This window comes from Dermacentor variabilis, chromosome 9, assembly GCF_050947875.1.
Source record: "Dermacentor variabilis isolate Ectoservices chromosome 9, ASM5094787v1, whole genome shotgun sequence".
NCBI classification, from domain to species: Eukaryota; Metazoa; Arthropoda; class Arachnida; order Ixodida; family Ixodidae; genus Dermacentor; species Dermacentor variabilis.
Genome location: NC_134576.1, coordinates 80,376,160 through 80,398,471, shown reverse-complemented (window position 1 = coordinate 80,398,471; position 22,312 = coordinate 80,376,160). Strand labels below are relative to the sequence as shown.

The window sequence follows — 22,312 nt, the reverse complement described above, 5'->3', positions numbered from 1 at the left end:
AGGGTCGTAGAACGGTCTCTTGACATGAGCCCGAAGAAACGGGTATTGAGCTGCACACGCAGAACTGTCGATAACAACAAACTGAGCGCGGTTAGTTAAATATGCTGTAACTCAACTAACCAGGAAAGAGGGAGAACAATCTATAAGCTTACCATTTGAAAAACATATAAAACCAAAAGAAATATCCAGGAATCAATCTGTCCTGCTTTATCTAGGATACTGGCAAAAGAGTGAAAAAGCGTCACCAACTGCGGATCTGCTGAAAGCCCTATCAGAAAACAGGGCTGCATAGGGGAAAAGAACCCTTTGTCTTTGAAATACTGAGTTAAAAAAGTTTCCGACATTGTGCTCAAGCACGTTCGAATGAATAGGACACTCGACTGAGGTACTTACCCGTTGGTAGTCCAGTGGCCGCGGCTATGATCGGTGCGAAGACAACGTCAGAAAAATAAGAAAGAACGAAACGAATTAAAAAGAATATCAGTGATTATTCTCGCATATCGTAATTTTGCAGCCGGGACATATTTACCATGTTGGGCTTCTTTATACCGTTCTAGCTATCTCAGACATCGCTATCATCACATAAGAATGGTTTGATAATATGATAACTTATAACATATGACAACGTGCTGTGAAATATATCAGCATATTTAAATAAGAACGGATTGCATTGTTTGCTCTCGATGGCCTCATCTAACAAACTCCGCTTGAAAATCTCATTTGCCTTTAATATATCTGTTGTCACTCGCTGGGCAGGCCGATCGCTCGCATGCACAGCGCAACAATTTCGGCGGTTTCGTCGCTGACATCCTTTAAACCAATCAAAATAAAGCAATCGGCAGCAAGGGCCCTTATGCCTCCGACGAGACGCCTCGGATTCCACGCCACGAACGAGAACGTTGAGTGCAGCACAAAGCGAAAGAGCCGCCGTGAACCGGGGTGTCGTTGCCATATTTGCTTATTTGGAGAGTACTTCCAGCACGACTGTTAGATTCTGGAATGGCGAATAGGCAAAGGGGCGACCGTAGCCGTAGGTGCCGTAGAAACCTGGGTGTCGTTACCGTATTTGCTTATTTGGACAGTGTTTCCAGCACGACTATTAGATTCTGGAGTGGCGAATAAGCAAAGAGGCGCCAGTAGCCTGCTGAGGAAGCGCGCCGTTTATGGCCGCGGTAAGAGCACTAGCACTGGCTGAAGATTATTATGGAAAAGACTAAGATAATGATGAATAGCCGGGCAAGGGAACTAGAGTTCAAGACCACCAGTCGGTCTCTAGATTCTGTAAAGGAGTACGTTTACCTAGGTCAATTCGTCACAGTGAACGCTCATCATGAGAAGGAAATTCATAGTAGACTAAAAATGTATTGGATTGGATGCGGCAGACATTGTCAGCTCCTGACTGGAGGCTAGCCATTATCATTGAAAAGGAAAGTGTAATACGAGTGTAATTTACCAGTGCTGACATGTGGGGAAGGGACTTGGAGACTGAACAAAGAAGCTCGAGAACAACGAGCGCGCAAAGACAGATGGAACGAAGATTGCTAGAGATAACGTCTACTAGACGGAACTACTAGACTACTACTACTACTACTACTAGACTACTACTACGTCTACTAGACTAGACGGAAAGAGAGCAGTTTGGATCAGAAAGCAAACGGGTATAGACGATATTCTGACATTAAGAGGACATGTAATGGGCAGGTCATGTAATGAGCGGGTTTGATAACCGTTCGACCATTAGGGTTAGAGAGTGGACACCAAGAGAAGGGAAATGCAGTCGTGCACGGCAGAAAACTCGGTGGAGCGATGAAATTGGTAAATTCGCGGGCGCAGGTGGGAATTGGTTTCCGCAGGACAGGGGTAATTGGAGGTCGCAGGGAGAGGCCTTCGCCCTGCAGTGGACATAAAACAGGCTGATGATGATGAGGAGGAGTAGGATGATGATGAAGAGCACTGGCTTGCGATTCTGGCGGTGGAGCGTACGCGTGGCTCCTCCTCGCGCAATTAAGAGCACTGCGGTTTTGAAGGCCTGCCCAGCCGGAAAACGGATGTTTTGTAGGTCAGCTCTTGGGAAAGGTCGTCGCTTGTCGATGAAGGTTACGCTTGTGGGCTCACGTAGTACACAAAGTGGAAAACGAGTTGCTAATTGCGATGTAAATGCGCCCGGTAAACAAGGCTCACCGTGGTATAGGCTACGACGTAGAACAATTATTTTACGCTGTCCGTTAACAGTGTCGCGCTTCAGCTATGCTGGCGAAACCGAACATATTTGCCACGAAGGGAGGCAAACATTTTTGTTTTGTTTATTGCACTAACATATCGATCTAAAAAAATCTGGCTCATCAAGAACTGGCTTCTTTCAAAAGGAGGAAGGGAAAATAATGTGGTTGTTTTAAGCAGTTTTATTAAATATAAAGCTGGTGTAAAATTTCTAATTTCAAGAAAACAACTTTCACGTTTACAACTCTGTACCTCGGCAATAACAATATGATTGCAATTCTTTCAATTGCATCCATGGTAAATCTGAATCAGAGCAATTGGATGTAAGATACATGGCTTTCAAATACACCACTAATAAATGAGTCTCCTCTGGATGTCTTGACGGATGCAATGCACAGAACTGCGTTATTTGTTCTACGCGGAGAGCTGGGAATTTGCTGACTTCGTGTTCCATTGTATCAATTTCCATTATCAATTTCTGGCAATTTTTTTGTAAACTCGAAGCCATCCACTCGAAACCATAAACCACTTTCCTCCTCGTGCAATTAACGGCACTGCGGTTTTCAAGGCCTGCCCAGCCGGAAAATGGATGTTTGTGCGTCAGCTCTTGGGTAAGGTCGCCGCTTGTCAATGAAGGTTACGTTTGTGGCCTCACGTAGTACATAAAGCGGAAAACGAGTTGCTAATTGCAATAGGCTAACGACTTACAACTCCAGCAATTATTTTAAGCGGCCCGTTAACAGTGTCGTGCGTCATGTATGCTGGCGAAACCGCACATAGTCGCCACGAAGGGAGACAAACATTTTTGTTTTGTTTATTCCACTAACATGTCGATCTAAACTGGCACTAGAATTTACCGTTCTCTCAAATGGCGCCATTCCTATATTTCTTTATCTTATTTATCTTATTTTTCTATCTTCATACGTAATAAAAGCATTCATTTGTACGGCAAATGCTGATCATATTGGCAGTGATGCATATTTTGTTGCATCTGAGAAGAGTAAAAAACTTACAAAGTGCGCATATTTCCTTAAAATCAGCCAAGGGGCTATCTTACAGAAGCATTTCTGCGTTTACGTGTGTTTGAATAGCGCCGCGTTGGAGTTGGGGTTGAGCTGAAGCATTGCTAATATAGGCGTAGAAAGAGAAATTTGAAGGGGGCACCACTCGTGCCAGTGTACTTACGGGCGCCAGCCACGACGGTAGCGACGGCTATGATGAGTGCGAAAACAAGGAAAAAAAGAAAAGATGAATAAGAGATATCGATGATTTTTATCGCATATCTTAATTTCCGAGTCGAACATCTTTAGCATTTCGTGCTCCTTATGTAAATCAGGGGGCTTTAAGTAAGACGAGGAACCTTACTCTTCGTTTTACGCCTCGTCTGAAGCGTTCGGATTAGTGCTCTGAGGGAGCCTGTTTACCCATATTCTGAACGCGGTGTTAAATGTTATATATTGCTTAACGACTATACAGCTACATACCTCACTGTATGAAAAGGATTAATGTTCGATTGAAAATGAAAATATCTAATCACCTCGAGTGCGTTAGTGCTCGTTTGCCTGTAAGCATCCCAAATAATGCAGCGTATCTCCCTTGTATGTCTGGTGATGGACAAAGAAGCTGAAAGTTTAGCTTTGCTGGAGCATCCTTTATTTTTTGCCTTAGTTTACGAACCACTCAGTCACAAATCTTGCACGTATGCGAGTTCGAACATAGATTTCTCGTTATAATTAGCGTGGCTCGAAATCAGATCGTGGTTTTGGGACAACAAACCACATAATTCATTTCGGTTACCGTTACACCTTGATCACTTGAGTTCGTCAACCAAGAGCAGTGATTCCAGCGAACATAAAAATGATCCGCAAACGTATGGGCTTCACATTGTTCAACTGAGTTAACAATGTCATCAATGGAAAGTAAAAATATAGTAAGGGTCATGAATCCGGGAAGAGTAAAAAGCTGACAAAATACGCCAATTGGCCAAGGGGCTATTTTAGGGAAGCATTTCTGCGTTTACATGGATTGGAATAGGCGGTTTAGAGTTGGGGTCGAGCTAAAGCTACCCTAATGTACGCGTAACGAAAAAATGCAGTATGAACACTCCTGCCATGGTGCTTACCTGTACGGACAGCCGTCTTGGTGACTATGATGAGTGCGAAGAGAATGAAAAAATAAAATCAGGTAAATGAATGATATCGATGACAGTTCTCGCATATATAATTTATGAGTCGTATGGGGTTAGTTGTATGGACTTCACCGCCTATAGAGTAGCCCTAATCATAATCATGCCTCGGGGGGGGGGGGGGGGTGCGTTACCCAGTAGTTGTAAGACTTAGGTTAAGCAGGGGTTTTAAGTAAGACGAGAAAGCTTACTGTAAATTTTACGCCTAGTGTGGAGCGTTCGGACCCAGCTTTTTCCATTATTGGTGTGTGGGAGCCTGTTTGCCGATATTTGATATAATATTAATATTTAAAGAACGGAATTGCGTTAAAACAAGACACGGACAAGTAAGGACATGGACGGGCTCAAACTCGCGACTGATCTTATTCAGAAAGAACATAAATATATATATATATACCTAGATTCTTATTTAATCATTGCCTAAGCGCACATGCCAAGAACGTTTTCTCTTTCTTATACAAATTGATACTAGAATCGCTTACGCATTCATCACCTGACTTATCGATGTAAAAAGCCTCTGCGAAAAGCTATTAATATTAATAGCTTTTCGCTGTATCACTTCGAGTGCGTCAATGTTCGCTTTTGTGTAAGGGTTCCAAATATTGCACGCGGATTCAAATTTATGTCTGGTGATAGACGAACGAGATAAAACGATAGATAAAACGCGATAAATAAAAACGAGATAAATGTTGCATTTTGCACAGAGTCAGCACACAGCAAGCGCAAGACTATCGATAACAACCAACTGCACGCGGTTAGGTAAATATGCCGTAGCTCAAATATACCTAGAAAAGAGGGACGACAAAGTCTTCTTTGTGAACTCATTATTCAAAACAAGATAGAAAAGCTTCACTAATATCGAGGAATACAAATCAACGTGTACAGCCATTACCAACTGTGGAACTGCGGAAAACCATATCCTAAATCAGTGCTGCCGAGGCGAAACTTCATGCCATAGTGCCTTGGTGCCCTACTTACTGTGCGCACGCACTTCTGCAATTGGCGTCTTTTAAGTACTGAGTTCAAAAGTTTGCCACATTGTGCTCAAGCATCTGCCAGTTATTATTTATACGCATAGTGGACTGCCTATAGAGGCGCCGCCCATAGCCACCTAGCGGGCGCTTCGAACAGTACCCTCGGGAACAATGACAGACAACTGTTTGCAGCAAGGATGGCTGAAGTTCGCGGCTACGCTTTCTCCTCTGTTCGGGTACCAGAACGCTTTTTCTGCGGTGACAGCTGCAGGGAAGACGCAGGCTATATGGGAGCGCACACGAACACGATGTTACCGATGTTCGGGGCAAACCGGTCCACGCATCTGCCAGGAGTGTCCCGCAGACAAACGCAGGGAACGCCATTTACTCGAAGTGGAGCTCACGTTAACTAGTCGCTAGGTTTTCTTGAGTAATGCGATGTCACGATTGTTTTCTTTAATTCTACCCTTGCCGGAATACTGCTTCTGTGCCTTAAAAATAGGCTCGCGTCGTAAGCGCGGACTGAGATCTGCACGGTGCGAAGTCTGCGCAAACGTCGTAGCGATCAATCTGGCGATGAAAACATGTGACATCACCGAATAAGTGCCGTCAAAGTCGCCTCAATACGACTAATTCCGAATTTATTGTTGGAAATGCGTACGCTAGTCAGAGAAGTCGCCAAACGCACGGATTAATAAGAGCACGAGTTAACTCCACCGCCGATGCAATTCTGCGGCATACGCCGATGAACTGCCGTTCCCACTGCAGCTTTCGCAATCTGAAAAGCTGACGCTCGAGCTTTTCAGTGGTTTCTTTTTTCTCGAATGTTGCTAGAGAGGGATTGCATATTATGTTTAGAAGCTGAGCATTGCCAGCGAATGCAAATTGTCGCTCGCGGGATGGCGGGTTTGGTCCTCTCTGGCGTAAACTTCCCAAGAAAGAATTCTGTTGAGTTGTGAGAAACAAATCACTTGGCGTGATTAAGTCTACTCAGACATCGTCGAAGTGCTAAATTTCTCAAGTGTGACGCTAACTTTTCAGCGAAAATGAAACAGAAATACCATATGCAGCAACTATTAGCAATTCTCATCCTCAACTACCTACTTTCTTCCCACAATTCCTAACAAACCACAGTAGCTTTGGTGACCTCGGGTGAAGAGAATGAAGCTGTTAAGGAAGCATTTGCGAAGACACAGCGTGATTTACAAACGAGGCAAGAGGAAAACTTTGCAGTTAAAAAAATCAAAAACAGTTCTTCATTAAGCAACAAGCAATAGTTTAACATGCGCGAAGCCACACCTAAAATAGGTGCAAGGAAGTGCGTGACAGCTAGCTGGCGCGAGGATTTACCGGGCCGCAAAAAACAACAATTTCAGTTCTTGCAAGGTTCAGCAGCATTAATCTACAACAGGATGCATTGCTGCAGTCGTGCTGCCTAGCTAGCGCAAAGCGGTAAAGAAGCGGCAAACGGCAGAAACGGCAAGCGGCGTTCAGAACATTAGCGAACTGCCTTTAAACCACATGCGGCAGTGAAGACGAACCTAACTGGCAGGCCGTGATCAATTTCGTCGCTTACCTGTGCAAAAAGCACCGACACGACAAAGTAAACCATCAGAGCAAGAAGTTTCCCTCCGAACGGCGACGACCGTTGCTTTCGCTGACCTTGCTTTGCTGGGAATTATCAGAACCGTGTCGGAGGCAGGTTCTTGGCGGTATTTGAGGCCACCACCGTGCAACAATTTTTTGACATTCCTTAAAGGTTTGACCACTAATGCACATGCGAAGGGTGTTGCTTATTTTCCTCGCAAAACGTGAATAAAACGCAAGCACAAACAACGACGCAGGAAACTACGACGCGCGAAGCCCTCCTTTCCCGAGCGCCCTTTCCAAGCCGCCACCAGCGGCGCATCCATCGGCGCGCACAGCGCGCATAGAGAAATTCGCAGGCGAGACACTCGACTAAGGTACTTACCGCCGGTGGCCACCCCCGTCGGAGCGGCTATGGTCGGTGCGAACGTCAAAAAAGAAAAAGAAAATGGAACGAAATAAAAAGAATCAGTTATGATACTCACATATCTTAATTCCGGAGTCTGATATATTCAGCATGTTGTGCTTCCTTATACCATTCTAGCTATCTCAAAGATCGCCATGATCGCATCAGAGTGATTCGATAATGCAATCATTTTTGCAATCAGTTTTTTTTTTCAATGAATATGTCAAAGTCGCAACGTTGAATTTACTTATCTTGTATCGATAGAAAAATATATCCGTGTCCTTAAAACAATGCTAGAATATGGCGTGCCACGAAACATGTACGGCCCCAAAAATGTCTAAGCGCACACCTGCGACACAAATTGTTCAGTTCGTTCAATCGAAAGAGTATAATAACAATATTATCTCTATTTTTAGCAATTTTGTTGTACAGTTTAAGTGGTCCCACTTGACCACCCCGCGAAGTGTGCTTCGCCATCAGGGCCACCTGTAGCATAGATGGGTGGCTCAGCATGAAGCTCCGAGTGACCTTCCTTATTCCCATAAGCTGATGCGAATTGAAACTTTACTAAGCCTCACTGTTAGATGCGCAGTCACTACATCATGCGGATCATCGTTCGCAGTCCACTGGTAGCGCCTATTCGTGGTTCTCCTAGCGTATTGAGAGGAATAGACCACCAATTAATTCCGTGTATATGGTAATTGAGTTAACTATGAATAAATTACTTTGTCTCCCAAATGAATTACGCTTCGGCAGACTACACTTTGGTAGTGAAGTAACCGAACCAAATGCTCGAGCATTTTCAGAATAATAGTGGTCATGGTTGAAAAAAAAATCGAAGAGAACGTACATTATGAATGTGAGTGCAACATAAATTGTCGCTACATCTTTCGTTTTACAATGGCGTCTTCAAACTTGCGTGCCCTTATTGCTCCCTCGGTGAACTCCAGAACTGCGTTGGAGCACGTGTTGCTCCAGTTAAACTACTGGTGTCTCAATAACACTCAACTCGCATTTGACGCCGACTAATGATGCGGTTGCGTTCTGCACGGGACCTCACCAGTGATGACTACGAGACATTACTTCGGACAGTGGCAATGGTGGCGAAGAGCGATGAAGAGAATTGGCCGTCCAGATGCTGGCATGTTGTGTTTCCCATATCCACTGCAGCGCATTTTAAAGCTGTCCTGAATCACCTTTTTCGGAAACCCCGAAAATGCCTCGGGACGGGTGTTCTACCTTCCAGCGGTAAATTTTTGAAACGATGTCACAGTGAGAGCTACATTTTTTATGAGGTTCCGCTTCCTCCTTGCAGTGATAATACACTGCAGTTTTCAATGCACGACTAGCTGGAAAATTTACTATTCTTGTGTCAGCTTTTCAGAAATGGCTGTTCGTCAAGGCAACTCACGTTCATGCCCTCACGTTGTTTATAAAGCGGAAAGCGAGTGCGCATACCGATGCAAATGCACCCCGTAAAGAAAGCTCACCATTCCGGGCTGCAGTTATACAATTGCTACTAGGTGCAACGGGGCGTGACATTTCAGGAGGCGCCGGAAGCTTGTGCGCATGCGCGAGTAATAGCGGATGTGAATAATTAAATGTGGGGGCGTTAGCTTCTTGAATATCTGACTGCGTAGGCACTACGGAGAAGTTTGTTCTCGCGTGCTGTGTGCGTTTGTATCTAGGCATGCCGACATTGCGGAGTGGGGTCGAGTTCCTTTACGCACAGACGCTGGCTGCCGACGCGGTCAAACAATGAAGCAGCGGGTACTGGCGCCTCATTTGGCGACCGCTGTGTCGCACGGACTGTGTCTAACCTGCGGCGCTCGTGCTGAGTCAGTCGGGTGGGATCTGATCTTTCTCGCGCCCTACGCTGATATACCTTCGAAATAACTTCACAGATGTTTCCGGGGGAGCAGTAGGGACCTAGTAGAGGCCGGGCCGCTTATATAGAAAATCTAGAAGGCAGAGCACCTTAGCAACCGCGGTTGAACGCTAGTGGCTGAAAGGGAGCCGGTGACGCTTGATGCCCCTGCAAGCGCTGTGAGAATACGTCACGCCATCCTAACACCTTCAACACTGACCTAACGTTAACCTAAACAAACTTGGTTGAGACGCGAAGGGAATAATCCGCACGGCGCAACCGTTATGAGAATACGCCGCGCCATCCTAGCCCATTTCACGCTAACCTGACCTAACATAACGTAAACGTAAACCCAAGCTAACCTAACGCTAATCTAACTTAACCTAACGCTAGCCTAGCCTAATGCTAACCTAACGTGGCCGAGACGCAAAGACAATAATCCGCAAGGTGTAACCGCTGTGAGAATTCACTGCTCCACCCTAATGTTTTTTATGCTCACCTAATCTAAGCTAACCTAACCTTACGTGGGCGTGACACAAAGACTATAATCCTCACAGCATGACATAATGCAATCGCGTTCAACCACGGTTGCCAAGACGCTGTGTTTACATTACTCAGAGCGGTCAACTCAAAAATGATCCGGATAGGTCGCATACGAAAAGCCTGCCAAGAGCGAAGATATTTCAGGAGAGCAGGCCCGGCCTCTACTACGGCCACTATTGCTCGCCTGAGAAAATCGGCGATGTTCTCTTGAAGGGATAGCGCCGTAAAGCGCGACAAAGTTATAATGCACCATGACTGGCTCCGCACCAGCGCCGCAGGCGCGAGAAAGCCTGTCCGACGTGCCTTTGGACACAGCGGTCCCTGTTCACTGCTTCACCTGTTTCACCGCGCCGGCTGCCAGCGTCCGAGCATAAAGAAACCCCACGCCACAATGTCATCCCACTTAAGAGACAAACGCATACAAGACGAGCAAATAAACTTCGTAATGCCTAGGAAAAGTCAGATATTCAAGGAGCAAAAACCCCCAGATTTTCTCACTCGCACCCGCTCTAACTCGCGCCTGCGCAGAAACGTCGGGCGCCTTCAGAAGTGCCATGCCCAGCTGTACATGCTAGCAATTGTAGAAATGTTGCCGGGGCTCCTATGTACAAGTTATTTTGCAGATGGTACAGATCTGTTGCTGACTTTGCAGTACTTTTTCTGACCTTGAAGAGAAAGTGTCCGAGTACCGTGGAACTAATGAACCGGATAGGAAAAAAGCGCGTCCCGCCTCCACCTTTGCTTCTCAGGATGTGCGATTTACAAATTTACATGCACTGCAAAAAATCTGAAAGGCAGCGACGTCTCCCATTCCAATTCCATTCCATTCCAACCCGCCTCGCGTGCAAGTGCTTGAAAAACGAATAACATTGCCTACACTGAGCGGCTTGTCGTATCTAATTGGCTGACAAGAGGCGAGGAGAACGCTCAAGTGGGGAGGGATTCGATGAGGTCGAGCCACAACACTGAAATTCGATAACCGGATGAAGAGGGTGGTGCCTGCGTCTACGATTGGTCGGCTTTCCCTTACTTAGCTTGCGGTGGCTGGTCGAAAATCGTGGCGGCATGCAACGGAACTTCAAGAATGACGCTAAAACGGACCCTCAGCAAAGAAGAGTTGGCAGAATGAGGGGGTAAACGTGCCGAAAGGGCTCGAAAACGTTACACGGCCACGCAAGAAGTTTTATTCTACGCAAATACACCCGTGAACTCCGGCAGGTGCGAGTAGCCAGCGTCTGAGCGATCGGTAGCAGCTATCTTTTATTCCTTTCGGTACGGGGCAGCCTGCAGCTATTCCGAAGAAATTTCAGTTTTGTTCGGCATATTAATGAATCTTTATCGCGTACACGTCACTTTGACGCGGTGAGTTCTTGCGGTTTTGTGACGTCGCGTGACAGGCAGGTGAAGTGGGTGTAGCCCAAAAACTTTTTACCAATAGCCGAGGGCTGAATGCCGAAAAGGGGTCGAATCAGAAATATTTTTTTTCCTTTTTCTGTCAAATCATGCATAATTAGTGTGCACAGATCATATCAGATGGGGAAGTATCGCGGTTTTCGTGACGTCGCCTGACAGACAGGTGAAGTGGGGATGGTCGACGAAAGTTTTTCACAAATCGTGGAGGGTTGATAGCAGAATTGGAATAGAAAACTTTGGAATAGTTTTACGTTATAGCGCCCCTGATCCCGGTGACCAGAACCGGTAACGCACTCCCTCACCAGAGCAGGATTGGCCACCCTGGTGCAGTACTTGGCCACAACCTCCTATATTAACACAACAATCAAACGCCGGCCCTCAGTCCTCAGCAGCTGCGAAGCAACTGACCACGGCGGCGGTCAGAACTGCGACGCAGCACAGGGTGCTAAGACTCACTGGCTCCGGACAGGCCGCCATTGGAATATGAACCTGGCAACGTTTAACGCTAGAATGTTATCTAGTGAGGTGAGTCTAGCAGTGCTATTGGAGGAATTAGAGCGCAGTAATTTGGATATAATAGGGCGCAGTGAAGTTAGGAGACCGAAAGAAGCCTATACAGTGCTAAAAAGCGGACACGTCCTGTGCTACCGGGGCTTAGCGGAGAGAAGAGAACTAGGAGTCGGATTCCTGATTAATAGGAATATAGCTGGTAACATACAGGAATTCTATAGCATTAACGAGAGGGTGGGTGAACTTAATAAGAGGTACAAAATGAAGATTGTACAGGTCTACGCCCCTACATCCGCCTCTACATCGGCGATGGGTAGAGTGAAAACTAAATACACTATAATAATGGGCGACTTTAATGCCAAGGTAGGCAAGAAGCAGGCTGGAGACAAGGCAGTGGGGGAATATGGCATAGGCACTAGGAATAGCAGGGGAGAGTTATTAGTAGAGTTTGCGGAACAGAATAATATGAGGATAATGAATACCTTCTTCCGCAAGCGGGACAGCCGAAAGTGGACCTGGAGGAGCCCGAACGGCGAGACTAGAAATGAAATAGACTCCATGCTCTGCGCTAACCCTGGCATCATACAAGATGTGGACGTGCTGAGCAAGGTGCGCTGGAGTGACCATAGGATGGTAAGAACTCGAATTAGCCTAGACCTGAGGAGGGAAAGGAAGAAACTGGTACATAAGAAGCCGATCAATGAGTTAGCGGTAAGAGGGAAAATAGAGGAAGTCCAGATCAAGCTACAGATCTGGTATTCGGCTTTAACTCCGGAAGAGGGCCTTAGTGTTGAAGCAATGAGCGACAATCTTGTGGGCATCATTAAGGAGTGTGCAATTGAAGTCGGTGTTAACTCCGTTAGGCCGGATACCAGCAAACTATCGCAGGAGACGAAAGATCTGATCAAGAAACGCCAATGTATGAAAGCATCTAACCCTACACTGGAATAGAATTGGCAGAACTTTCGAAGTTCATCAACAAGCGTAAGACAGCTGACATAATGAAGTATAATATGGATAGAATTGATCATGCTCTCAGGAACGGAGGAAGCCTAAACACAGTGAAGAAGAAACTAGGAATTGGCAAGAATCAGATGTGAGACAAAGCCGGCAATATCATTACTAATACGGATGAGATAGTTCAAGTGGCTCAGGATTTCTATAGAGATTGATACAGTACCAGTGGCACCCTCGACGATAATGGAAGAGAAATTAGTCCAGAGGAATTCGAAATCCCAAAGGTAACGCCGGAGGAAGTAAAGAAAGCCTTGGGAGATATGCAAAGGGGGAAGGCAGCTGGGGAGGATCAGGTAACAACAGATTTGTTGAAGGATGGTGGACAGATTGTTCTAGAGAAACTGGCCACCCTGTATACGTAATGCCTCATGACCTCGAGCGTACCGGAATCTTGGAAGAACGCTAACAATCCTAATCCATAAGAAAGGGGACGCCAAAGACTTGAAAAATTATAGACCGATCAGCTTACTGTCCGTTGCCTACAAACTATTTACTAAGGTAATCGCAAATAGAATCAGGAACACCTTAGACTTCTGTCAAGCAAAGGACCAGGCAGGATTCCGTAAAGGCTACTCAACAATAGATCATATTCACACTATCAATCAGGTGATAGGGAAATGTGCGGAATATAACCAACCCCTGTATATAGCTTTCATTGATTACGAGAAAGCGTTTGATTCTGTCGAAACCTCAGCAGTCATAGAGGCATTACACAATCAGGGTGTAGACGAGCCGTATGTAAAAATACTGAAAGATATCTATAGCGGCTCCACAGCCACCGTAGTCCTCCATAAAGCAAGCAACAAAATCCCAATAAAGAAAGCCGTCAGGCAGGGAGATACGATATCTTCAATGCTATTCACAGCGTGTTTACAGGAGGTATTCAGAGACCTGGATTGGGAAGAATTGAGGATAAATGTTAATGGAGAATACCTTAGTAACTTGCGATTCGCTGATGATATTGTCTTGCTTAGTAACTCAGTGGACCAATTGCAATGCATGCTCACTGACCTGGAGAGGCAAAGCAGAAGAGTGGGTCTAAAAATTAATCTGCAGAAAACTAAAGTAATGCTTAACAGTCTCAGAAGCGAACAGCAATTTACAATAGGCAGCGAGGCGCTGGAAGCCGTAAGCGAATACATCTACTTAGGGCAGGTAGTGACGGTGGATCCGGATCATGAGACGGAAATAATCAGAAGAATAAGAATGGGCTGGGGCGCGTATGGAAGGCATTCTCAGGTCATGAACAGCAGGTTGCCAATATCCCTCAAGAGAAAGGTATATAATTGCTGTGTCTTACCAGTGCTCGCCTACGGGGCAGAAACCTGGAGACTTACGAAAAGGGTTCTACTCAATTTGAGGACGACGCAACGAGCTATGGAAAGAAGAATGATAGGTTTAACGTTAAGGGATAAGAAAAGAGCAGATTGGGTGAGGGAGCAAACGCGAGTTAATGACATCTTAGTTGAAATCAAGAAAAAGAAATGGGCATGGGCAGGACATGTAATGAGGAGGGAAGATAACCGATGGTCATTAAGGGTTACGGACTGGATCCCAAGGGAAGGGAAGCGTAGCACGGGGCGGCAGAAAGTTAGGTGGGCGGATGAGATTAAGAAGTTTGCAGGCATGGCATGGCCACAATTAGTACATGACCAGGGTTGTTGGAGAAGTATGGGAGAGGCCGTTGCCCTGCAGTGGGCGTAACCATGCTGATGATGATAAATGATGGTGATGATGATGCTCCGGGATTCCGCGTGACAATAAAGGGAGTACGCTAGCCGTGTGCGCTTCATTACGACAAACCACACGTGAACCGACATGTACATCTGGGATCAATCAAAGCGCAGCCGCGTGGTTCTGCGTTTAAAAAGACGCTGGTGGGAGGGGTGACCGACAGCACAAGGAGTGCGTATAAAATGCTTTCTGCTTGATAAATTTAAATGTAAGAAGTTTAGTAAACAAAACTGGAGACCTTCAATACATCATGGCTGCTTAAAATTCTCGTGTGATCACGCTTCTTGAAACGCGGCGGCGGTCCAAAATACAAGACAAGGGCCTTTTACCACCGAATTATAGAATGACACGCCGAGACCACGATAGACGTGGGGGCTGTGTTGCTATTGTATTCAAGGCTGATATTGACTGTGGGTAAATGACCGGCATTCCAACACACTAAAGCTACTCATGGGAATACAAGCTAGACAAAACAAGGATAAACATTGGAACTGTTTATATAGTGCCTAATTCACCAACATAATGTTTTGAAAAAATGCAGCTTTACTTAGCGAGCCTTAAAAAGCTGAGCTATTGCATTATTATTTCTGGCGATATAAATATTTCAGGTAGCGATTGGTCCCTCCTTAGCACTCAACATCGCGAAAATTTCTATTATGAACTACTTGTAGAAATAGCTTTCAGTCAGGATTTACAACAGGTAGTTCACGAGTGCACACCCGTGCTTGGGAAATCGAGAACTATATCAGAATTGGTGCTCCTAGACGAGCGATTTGAGGAATAAGACATATTGCTTCAAAACCGGCCTTTCGGATCACAGACTAGTTCATGTGCGCATAAAGCGTGCCGCTGTATACCCGGAAGTTGTTAGTATTACGCATGTTTCTTGTTTTGATAGAGCCGATGACAAGCATTGTTTATCATCTTTTGCTGTTCGGATGGATTCAACCAAACGAACGACGTGAATGCGATGTGGACTGCATTCAAAGATATTCTTTTTTGACTGCGTAAACAGAATTGTTCTAACTCATAAGAAGAAAAGAAACAAACATAACCCTTGGATAACCCGGCAAATTATACATTAAAATATTTGTCAGAGAACGAAGCCAACAAAATAGAACATTTTGGCGCTAAGATCCTTATTGCGGACAAAGATGGCTGCTGCTAAAAGAAATTACCATGATGCTACACTAACCAATTATACGAAGCATGATCCGCACCGTTTTTTGGCGTCATTTGTCGCATAACAACGAAGGTGCCAGTAACGTCGTCGTTAATAGTGAACTTGTCGTTAACAGTGAACTTGTGTCGAACTCGGGTACGGCTACATGTCTTAATGATTTTTTTTCAATTTGCCTTTACTGACAATTCTCCAGATGCTTTTTGAGCCTTCACACTAGAACCTCCGTACGCATCAATGCAAATATAGAAGTATTGCATGAAGGCATTATACTCTTTTTTCTTAAAATTAACAATAACAAATCTATCTGTTCTGACGGTATACCAAATACCTTTTTGCGCAGATAAGTGGAATGGGGAGCCTACCATATAGAGATCATATCTTATGCCTCGCTAGCACAAAAACGGGTCCTGGATGACTAGCTAGTAGCAGAAGTAGTTCCGGTTCACAAGTCTGGTGAAAGCAAAATATTCGAAAATTTCAGCCAACTTTATTGACTGTGTATGCTGAAAACTACTTGAACATATTCTTTCAAACTCAATGTACACCGACTTTGAAGACAAGGCTTTTCTCCGCAACCAGCGCAGATTTCGACAGCCCCTTTCGAATGTTACATACGCTGATAGAAAGGATTGCCAATTTTTCAGCTTCCTTGAACAATGGAAAACAGCTCGACTCGACGGCATGTTTTTAGATTTGTCGAAGGCCTTCGATTGAATGGTACAGAACGAATGAATAAACTAACATAAATATATATAAATAATGCAGTTATGGGGATCCGCTCATGCCTTATAGGTCGGACACAATACGTTGAAATTATAGGTAACATATCTACACAATTGAAAACTACTTTTGGCGTTCCACAGGGATCTGTTTTCAGACCACTTTCTTTTTCTAGTGTATATAAATATATTGCTCATCACATAACTAACGTCATAACCATCTGTTTATTTGGAGACGACTGTGAAATATAACGTGAAATTAATAACCAATATGTGCAGGCGTCATTTAGCCAAGGGCATAAGGTTGTCGAATATGGGCCGCAATATGTAAAATGAAAATTAACGAATAAAAATCACGCTGAAAGTTAGGGAGAAAACAAAGCATGTTATTGGGGGTCATTGTAAGATGAGTTGAACTCTACTGAAGCTACAAGGATAAGATTATATTCTTGTCTCCTATGAAGCGTACGTCAGCCATCAGTCGCACTAACGGGTTAGCAAGTAGGAGTAGGCGAGAAAAACTGTACCTTTAAATTATATATAATTAGAAGGGGCAGTTTGTCTCGCCGACTCCTACTTGCTAACCCGTTAGTGCGACTGATGGCCGACATACGCTTAATATATAAATATATAATAGGAGACAAGAAGAATGAAGTTAATTATAGCAGTAACAGTGGGAAAAAAATCCCCATAGCAAAAACACAATTGCGCGCAATGATATCAGTCAACAAAATCAGATCCACGGGTCAAAACGTTGGTCGATCACACTTTAAAATGCTCGTACATTCGAACACAGTGGCTGAAGCTGGCGTGCGGTCGACAGATCGCGCCGGTATTCGCTTCACACGAGGAATCTTAATAGATAACGCTATTTAAATACATAATCAGTGACAACATTTCCGGGAAGTTTAAGTATATACAGGCGCATCTTGAGCCAAGCGATAGTGGTGAGCGGCTGAGAACTCTCACTCAAAAAGGAAATAAAAATGTACGGTAGGGAAACATGTCCGGCCCCGACGACAGCAGAGTGGCGATGGTTTTGGATAACTGAACACTGGTCTTATTACTCGCGTATTATTAAGCTCACGTCTAAGCAGCGGCGCACTCTTGGTGCCGTGGCGGAAACGACACGGCCACAGCTCATATTTGGCGCGACTGGTATTATTTCACAATATCACTGTATTTACTTCTTCCGGTGGCAACGTAAAAAACCGAAATATGTGCCGCAGAGCACATATTTCCGTTGTTTGCGTTATTACGCACGCATTCACGCTGGCCCATCTGTAATATATTGCTAAAAAATTTGTCTGACGCTTTTTCCCAACGCAGCATCTTTATTCCAGATGGCGCGAGGAAGCAGATCCTGATGCCACCAATCGGGACAGCACAATTGGTTGCAGCCCACCATATGTCCTGTACTTTAACATTGATGTGGTTATTCTATAAGAAATGTATTGCCTCACCCGAAAGCCGGCTCTCTAAATTTGGGTACTTGTATATTTTTAGCTTTCGAGTGTTGTCATTGGTGACGAGTAAGTCGAGCAGTTTTGTGCGATTTCAACCAGGCTAGGGTAAGTAACTCAGGTGGTTGAAGCAAATGGCTAGGTTGGAGCCACTCTGCGTTGTCTAGTTGAGCAAATAAGTTTCTTAAACAAGCTTCTGCAAGAGCTATGCGAAAAAATATTTTGTAAACTAACCCGGTGTCAATATCAGGTTCATAGTTTGCCACGTGATTGCCTCGTATGCGAGGGGCGATTGTGCAGCATTGGAGTCGCGAGTGCGGAAGAATGGGGGACGCTAATGGTGGCATATTGAGAATTGCTCGGCGTTTTTGGTTGGCCACCAAGGAGGACAGTCAATTCCTTGGACGAGTGCAAGGGAGAAATAAAAGGGATGAAAAAACGAATCCTGACTGCTATGAGGGAGTCTCGGACATGCAAAGAAATTAGTATGTAGTGCGCTCCGAGAGATGGAGTCATCTTTGTAAAACTCGATCATGTACATTTCTATATAAACCTTTCCGCATCTCTTCAACGTCGGTCGGGACCTTTCTCTGGGCTCGAACCACGGCACCATTTATGAACCGTGGCCGCACAGACCTCCAAATTCAGAAGAGGCCGCATCTCTTACCTAAGCCCCGGCAGTGCAGCCTGAAGCTGCGCCTCTTACAGGCACTGAAGGCTGTGAAGCCTACGTGCGACCACCTTTCTGCGTCTGTTACGTTGCTTGTCCGCGAATGACTCGGTCACGTACAAAGCCTGGACTCTTCGTGCTTTGTTACCGTGTGAGATCAATCTGCTATATTTACTCCAACGAAATACATGTTCTTTCAATGCTGGATTTGTGAAATGATGTTTTCGACTTCCAACGCCACTATAATAACCTCTGCCAAAAATTTCCCGCTTCTTCAGCTTCTGCGGCACCTTTGAAGTTCGTTTCTCAACCGCAAGTGGGCCAAACATCGGAAGCGCAGCACTACACTGACACCGCTTTACACCAGCTGTTGCGTCAATGACCGTAACGCGTCTCTTCCCAAGAGCTTGGCGTTATTAATGACAATGTTGACGATAAGCGTGACCATGGCGTCATTTTACGATTACACGGTCCATGGGCCTCTCTTTCGCTAGAAGGATGGGTCTATTCGATTTTGCGTTGACTAATGGCGATTAAATAAGGTAAGCTCAAAGATTCATATCTCTTGCCGCGCGTCGGCGACGCCCTGGACAGGCTTGAAGAAGCGGAATTCTTTTCGTTCCTAGACTTGCTTTCCGGCCTGCTGGCTGGTTCCAATGGCTGCAGCCGAGCGCCAAAAACTGAATTTATTACATCTGACGGTCTTTATTAATTGCACCTGATACCTTCTGGACTTTTCAACGGGCCTGCAACTTTTGAACAACTCGTGGACAAGACTCTGGGTGTCCTCTAGTGGCCAATATGTTTACGATACCTCGAAGTTGTGGTTCGTCTCCTAATTTACCGACGCACCTACTTCATTTCTGACATGTTTTGGTGTATCTCATCAGCGCTAGCCTGTCACTCAACCTTAAATGTTTGCGCTTCGCCGCGCGGGAGATGATAATCTTGCTTTACACCTTATCCAAGCGCGGTATTCTACCGGCTACTGCGAAACTTCGTGCAGTCACTGAATTCCAAAAAGCCTGCTAGCATCAAACGACTTCGCAGTTTCTTGGACCGATGCTCATAGTTGCGGCGCTTTGTACGCAATTTCTCATCGATCGCGTCGCGCTTGGCCCGGCTCCTGCGCAATGGTGCGGACTTCTCCTCCTGGTGTCTCCGTGCGATGTTGTGTTTGCTAAGTTGCGTGGTCTTCTTACCTCTCCACGTATTCTTCATTTTGACCCTACAGCAGCAACTGAAGCACATAGAGATGTCAGCGGGGCCTGTCTTGGCGCCGTTCTTCCGCAACGAAAGCCCGGCTACTCCGAGTACGTTGTCGCCTTTGCCAGTGGTAGGCTGACAAATGCAGAATCCTGTTAAAGCGTGTCTGAAAATGAGTGCTTGGCTCTACTTCGGGCTCTCGAAAAGCTCCGACCATAAGTATACGACCGCCCATTTGACCTAGTAACGAGTCGCCACGCGTTCTGTTGGCTCGCGACGTTGAGATCTATCTGGCCGCATCGCAAGCTGCGCTTTCAGAATCCTGTAGTACCGTATTCACATCGTCTACCAGTGATGCAGTGAAAGCAAGCACACTGATGTACCACCTTTGTGTCCTGACTGGGCCTGCGGAACCACTTGGAGACATCTCTCCTCTTGAGCGACTCAATTGGCACCGAACAAGACCATGGCCAGTGGATACGGCTGAGGTAATTTTTAAGTTTCCGAAGTAAAGCTGGTGCTGCCCAACGGCCCTATTACGTGAAAGGATTCCAATATCATAATTTATGTAACCGCCGACGCAAGCATCGGGTGATGACCCGTGGCGTTGTCTGAAAAGACCAATCAAATGCCGTAATGATCTTTCTATCGATAAACACATGTGACGCCGCCAAATAAGTGCCGTGAGAATTGCCTCAATAAGAGTAATTGCGAATTTATTGTTAGAAATGCGTACACTAGTCAACGAAGTCACCAGACCCGCGGGTTAATAAGAGCACGAGTTAACTCTACCGCCGATACGATTCTGCTGCATGTCGTGCCGTTGTCGTTGCCGTTGAAAACTGTCGTGCCGCTGAAGTTTTCGCAGTTGTAAATTCCTTATGGGAGCTGCTTCGAAACCTGTAAAGCTAAAGTGTGACCAGCTTTTCGGTAGTGTATTTTTTTTATGTTACTAGAGAGAGAGGACGCGTTATATGTTTAAAAGCGGAGCAGCACCAGCCAAAGCAAACGGGCGCAGTCGACAAGGCCCGGTTTAGTCTTCTGTGGCGTACGCACAATAATAATTCAGTTGAGTACACAATTCACAGCGCGTGTTTCACATGTGCTGTGAAACAAATCGCTCGGCGTATCCCACCAGGGCTAGCCGGCCACTCGAGCACAAAAGGTACCGCTTCGCCGCGCTTCGATGCTCAGGCAGCATCGAGGTGTGAGAATTTCCCAAGCGTAACGCGAAATTTTCAGCGAAAATGGAACAGAAATACCGTATGCAGCAACTATTGGCAATCCTCGTCCTTTAAGTGCCTACTTTCTTAAGACGAAGCTTTAGCTCGGGTGCTCCCATCTAAATACACGTAAAAGGAGAATTCGGTTTGCTCGGCAACCACTGCACCAAATTTGGCGACGTTTGTTGCATTTAATAGAAAAACTTAATATCTAGTGAGCGTTGATTTAGGTTGTCAATTTTTTATAAAAATCTCAAAAAAAACGAAACTATCAAGTTCACAACTCTAACTCAGCAACAAAAATTCATATTACAATTCTGTGAATTGCATCCAAGGGTGCCTCTAAAGCGGAAAAAAATTGATATGTAGCACATGAACATAAAATAATGTAATATGGAAATACAGCTTTTGCAGAACCCTCGAAAACTAGGTAAATAATTCACGTAAAATATAAAATGAAATATCGAGTTTGTCCGCTTTCAATTATCTCCTGGATGCCGTTTACAGCACCAAGATAACTGTTCTTGATGCAGAGCTATGAATCGTGCTTCTATATTCTTCAAATTTTCGAATTTTTGAAAATATCTAAAAATTCGGAACCTAAATAGAAAATCACTAGAATTTAACTTTTTCTCTCAAATGCAACAAATTTCATTAAAATCGGTCCAGGGGTTCTCAGAAAAACGTTTTTGCCTTTCACGTGTATTTGAATAGGCCGAGTCCCAGTTGGGCCCAAGCTAAAGCTTCCTCTTAACAGATTTCTTAAGAAAGCACGATATCTAAGCTGTGCGCGGGCGAAAAGAATAAAGTTGTAAAAAAAGCACTTGCCAGTTATTCCGAAGAACAGAGCGTGATTTACAAAGGAGGCAATGTGAAAATGTTCCACTTCAAAAAATAATAACCGTTGTGCAAGAAGCAACTAACAATAGTTCAAATTGCGCGAAGCCACGCAGAGACAAAACCAATAACTTAAATTCTAGCGATCTTCAGCAGCTTCAGCAGCAACTTGAAACAGGATGCACTTGTGCAGTCGTGCTGCCTAGCTACTGCAACGCGGTAAAGCAGCGGTAAACGGTAGAAGCGGCACTCGGAACTCTAGCGAAATGCCTTTAACCCGCATGCTGCACTGCATACGAACTGAACATGGGCAGGCCTTGATCGTCGCTTACCCGCCTGCATATGATCACGTGGAAAAAACACCGACACGGCAAAGCACGAGACGAAGAAATTTCCCGCCGAACGGCGGTGATCCATTGTTAGCATTGCTTCCGCCAATGAGGCTTTGCGGGTAATGATTAGAACCTCATCGCCGGCACGTTTTTGCCGGTGTTTGAAAACCAGGCCGCCCAACAGATGGACATTGCTCGAAGTTTTGGCCACCACATGCATGCG

General features: G+C 45.2%; 1 protein-coding gene across 1 annotated transcript in view; it reads right to left on the bottom strand.

The window, feature by feature from the left end:
• LOC142558412 (uncharacterized) overlaps positions 1-22,312 on the bottom strand; it is an 81,629-nt gene that overhangs the window by 20,617 nt on the left and 38,700 nt on the right. Inside the window, exons 4-6 of the mRNA XM_075670549.1 lie at positions 4,343-4,366; positions 3,406-3,432; positions 394-417 (exon numbers count right to left, since the gene is read on the bottom strand). Coding sequence (XP_075526664.1) covers positions 394-417; positions 3,406-3,432; positions 4,343-4,366 — 75 coding nt within the window. The remainder of the gene's footprint in view (positions 1-393; positions 418-3,405; positions 3,433-4,342; positions 4,367-22,312) is intronic.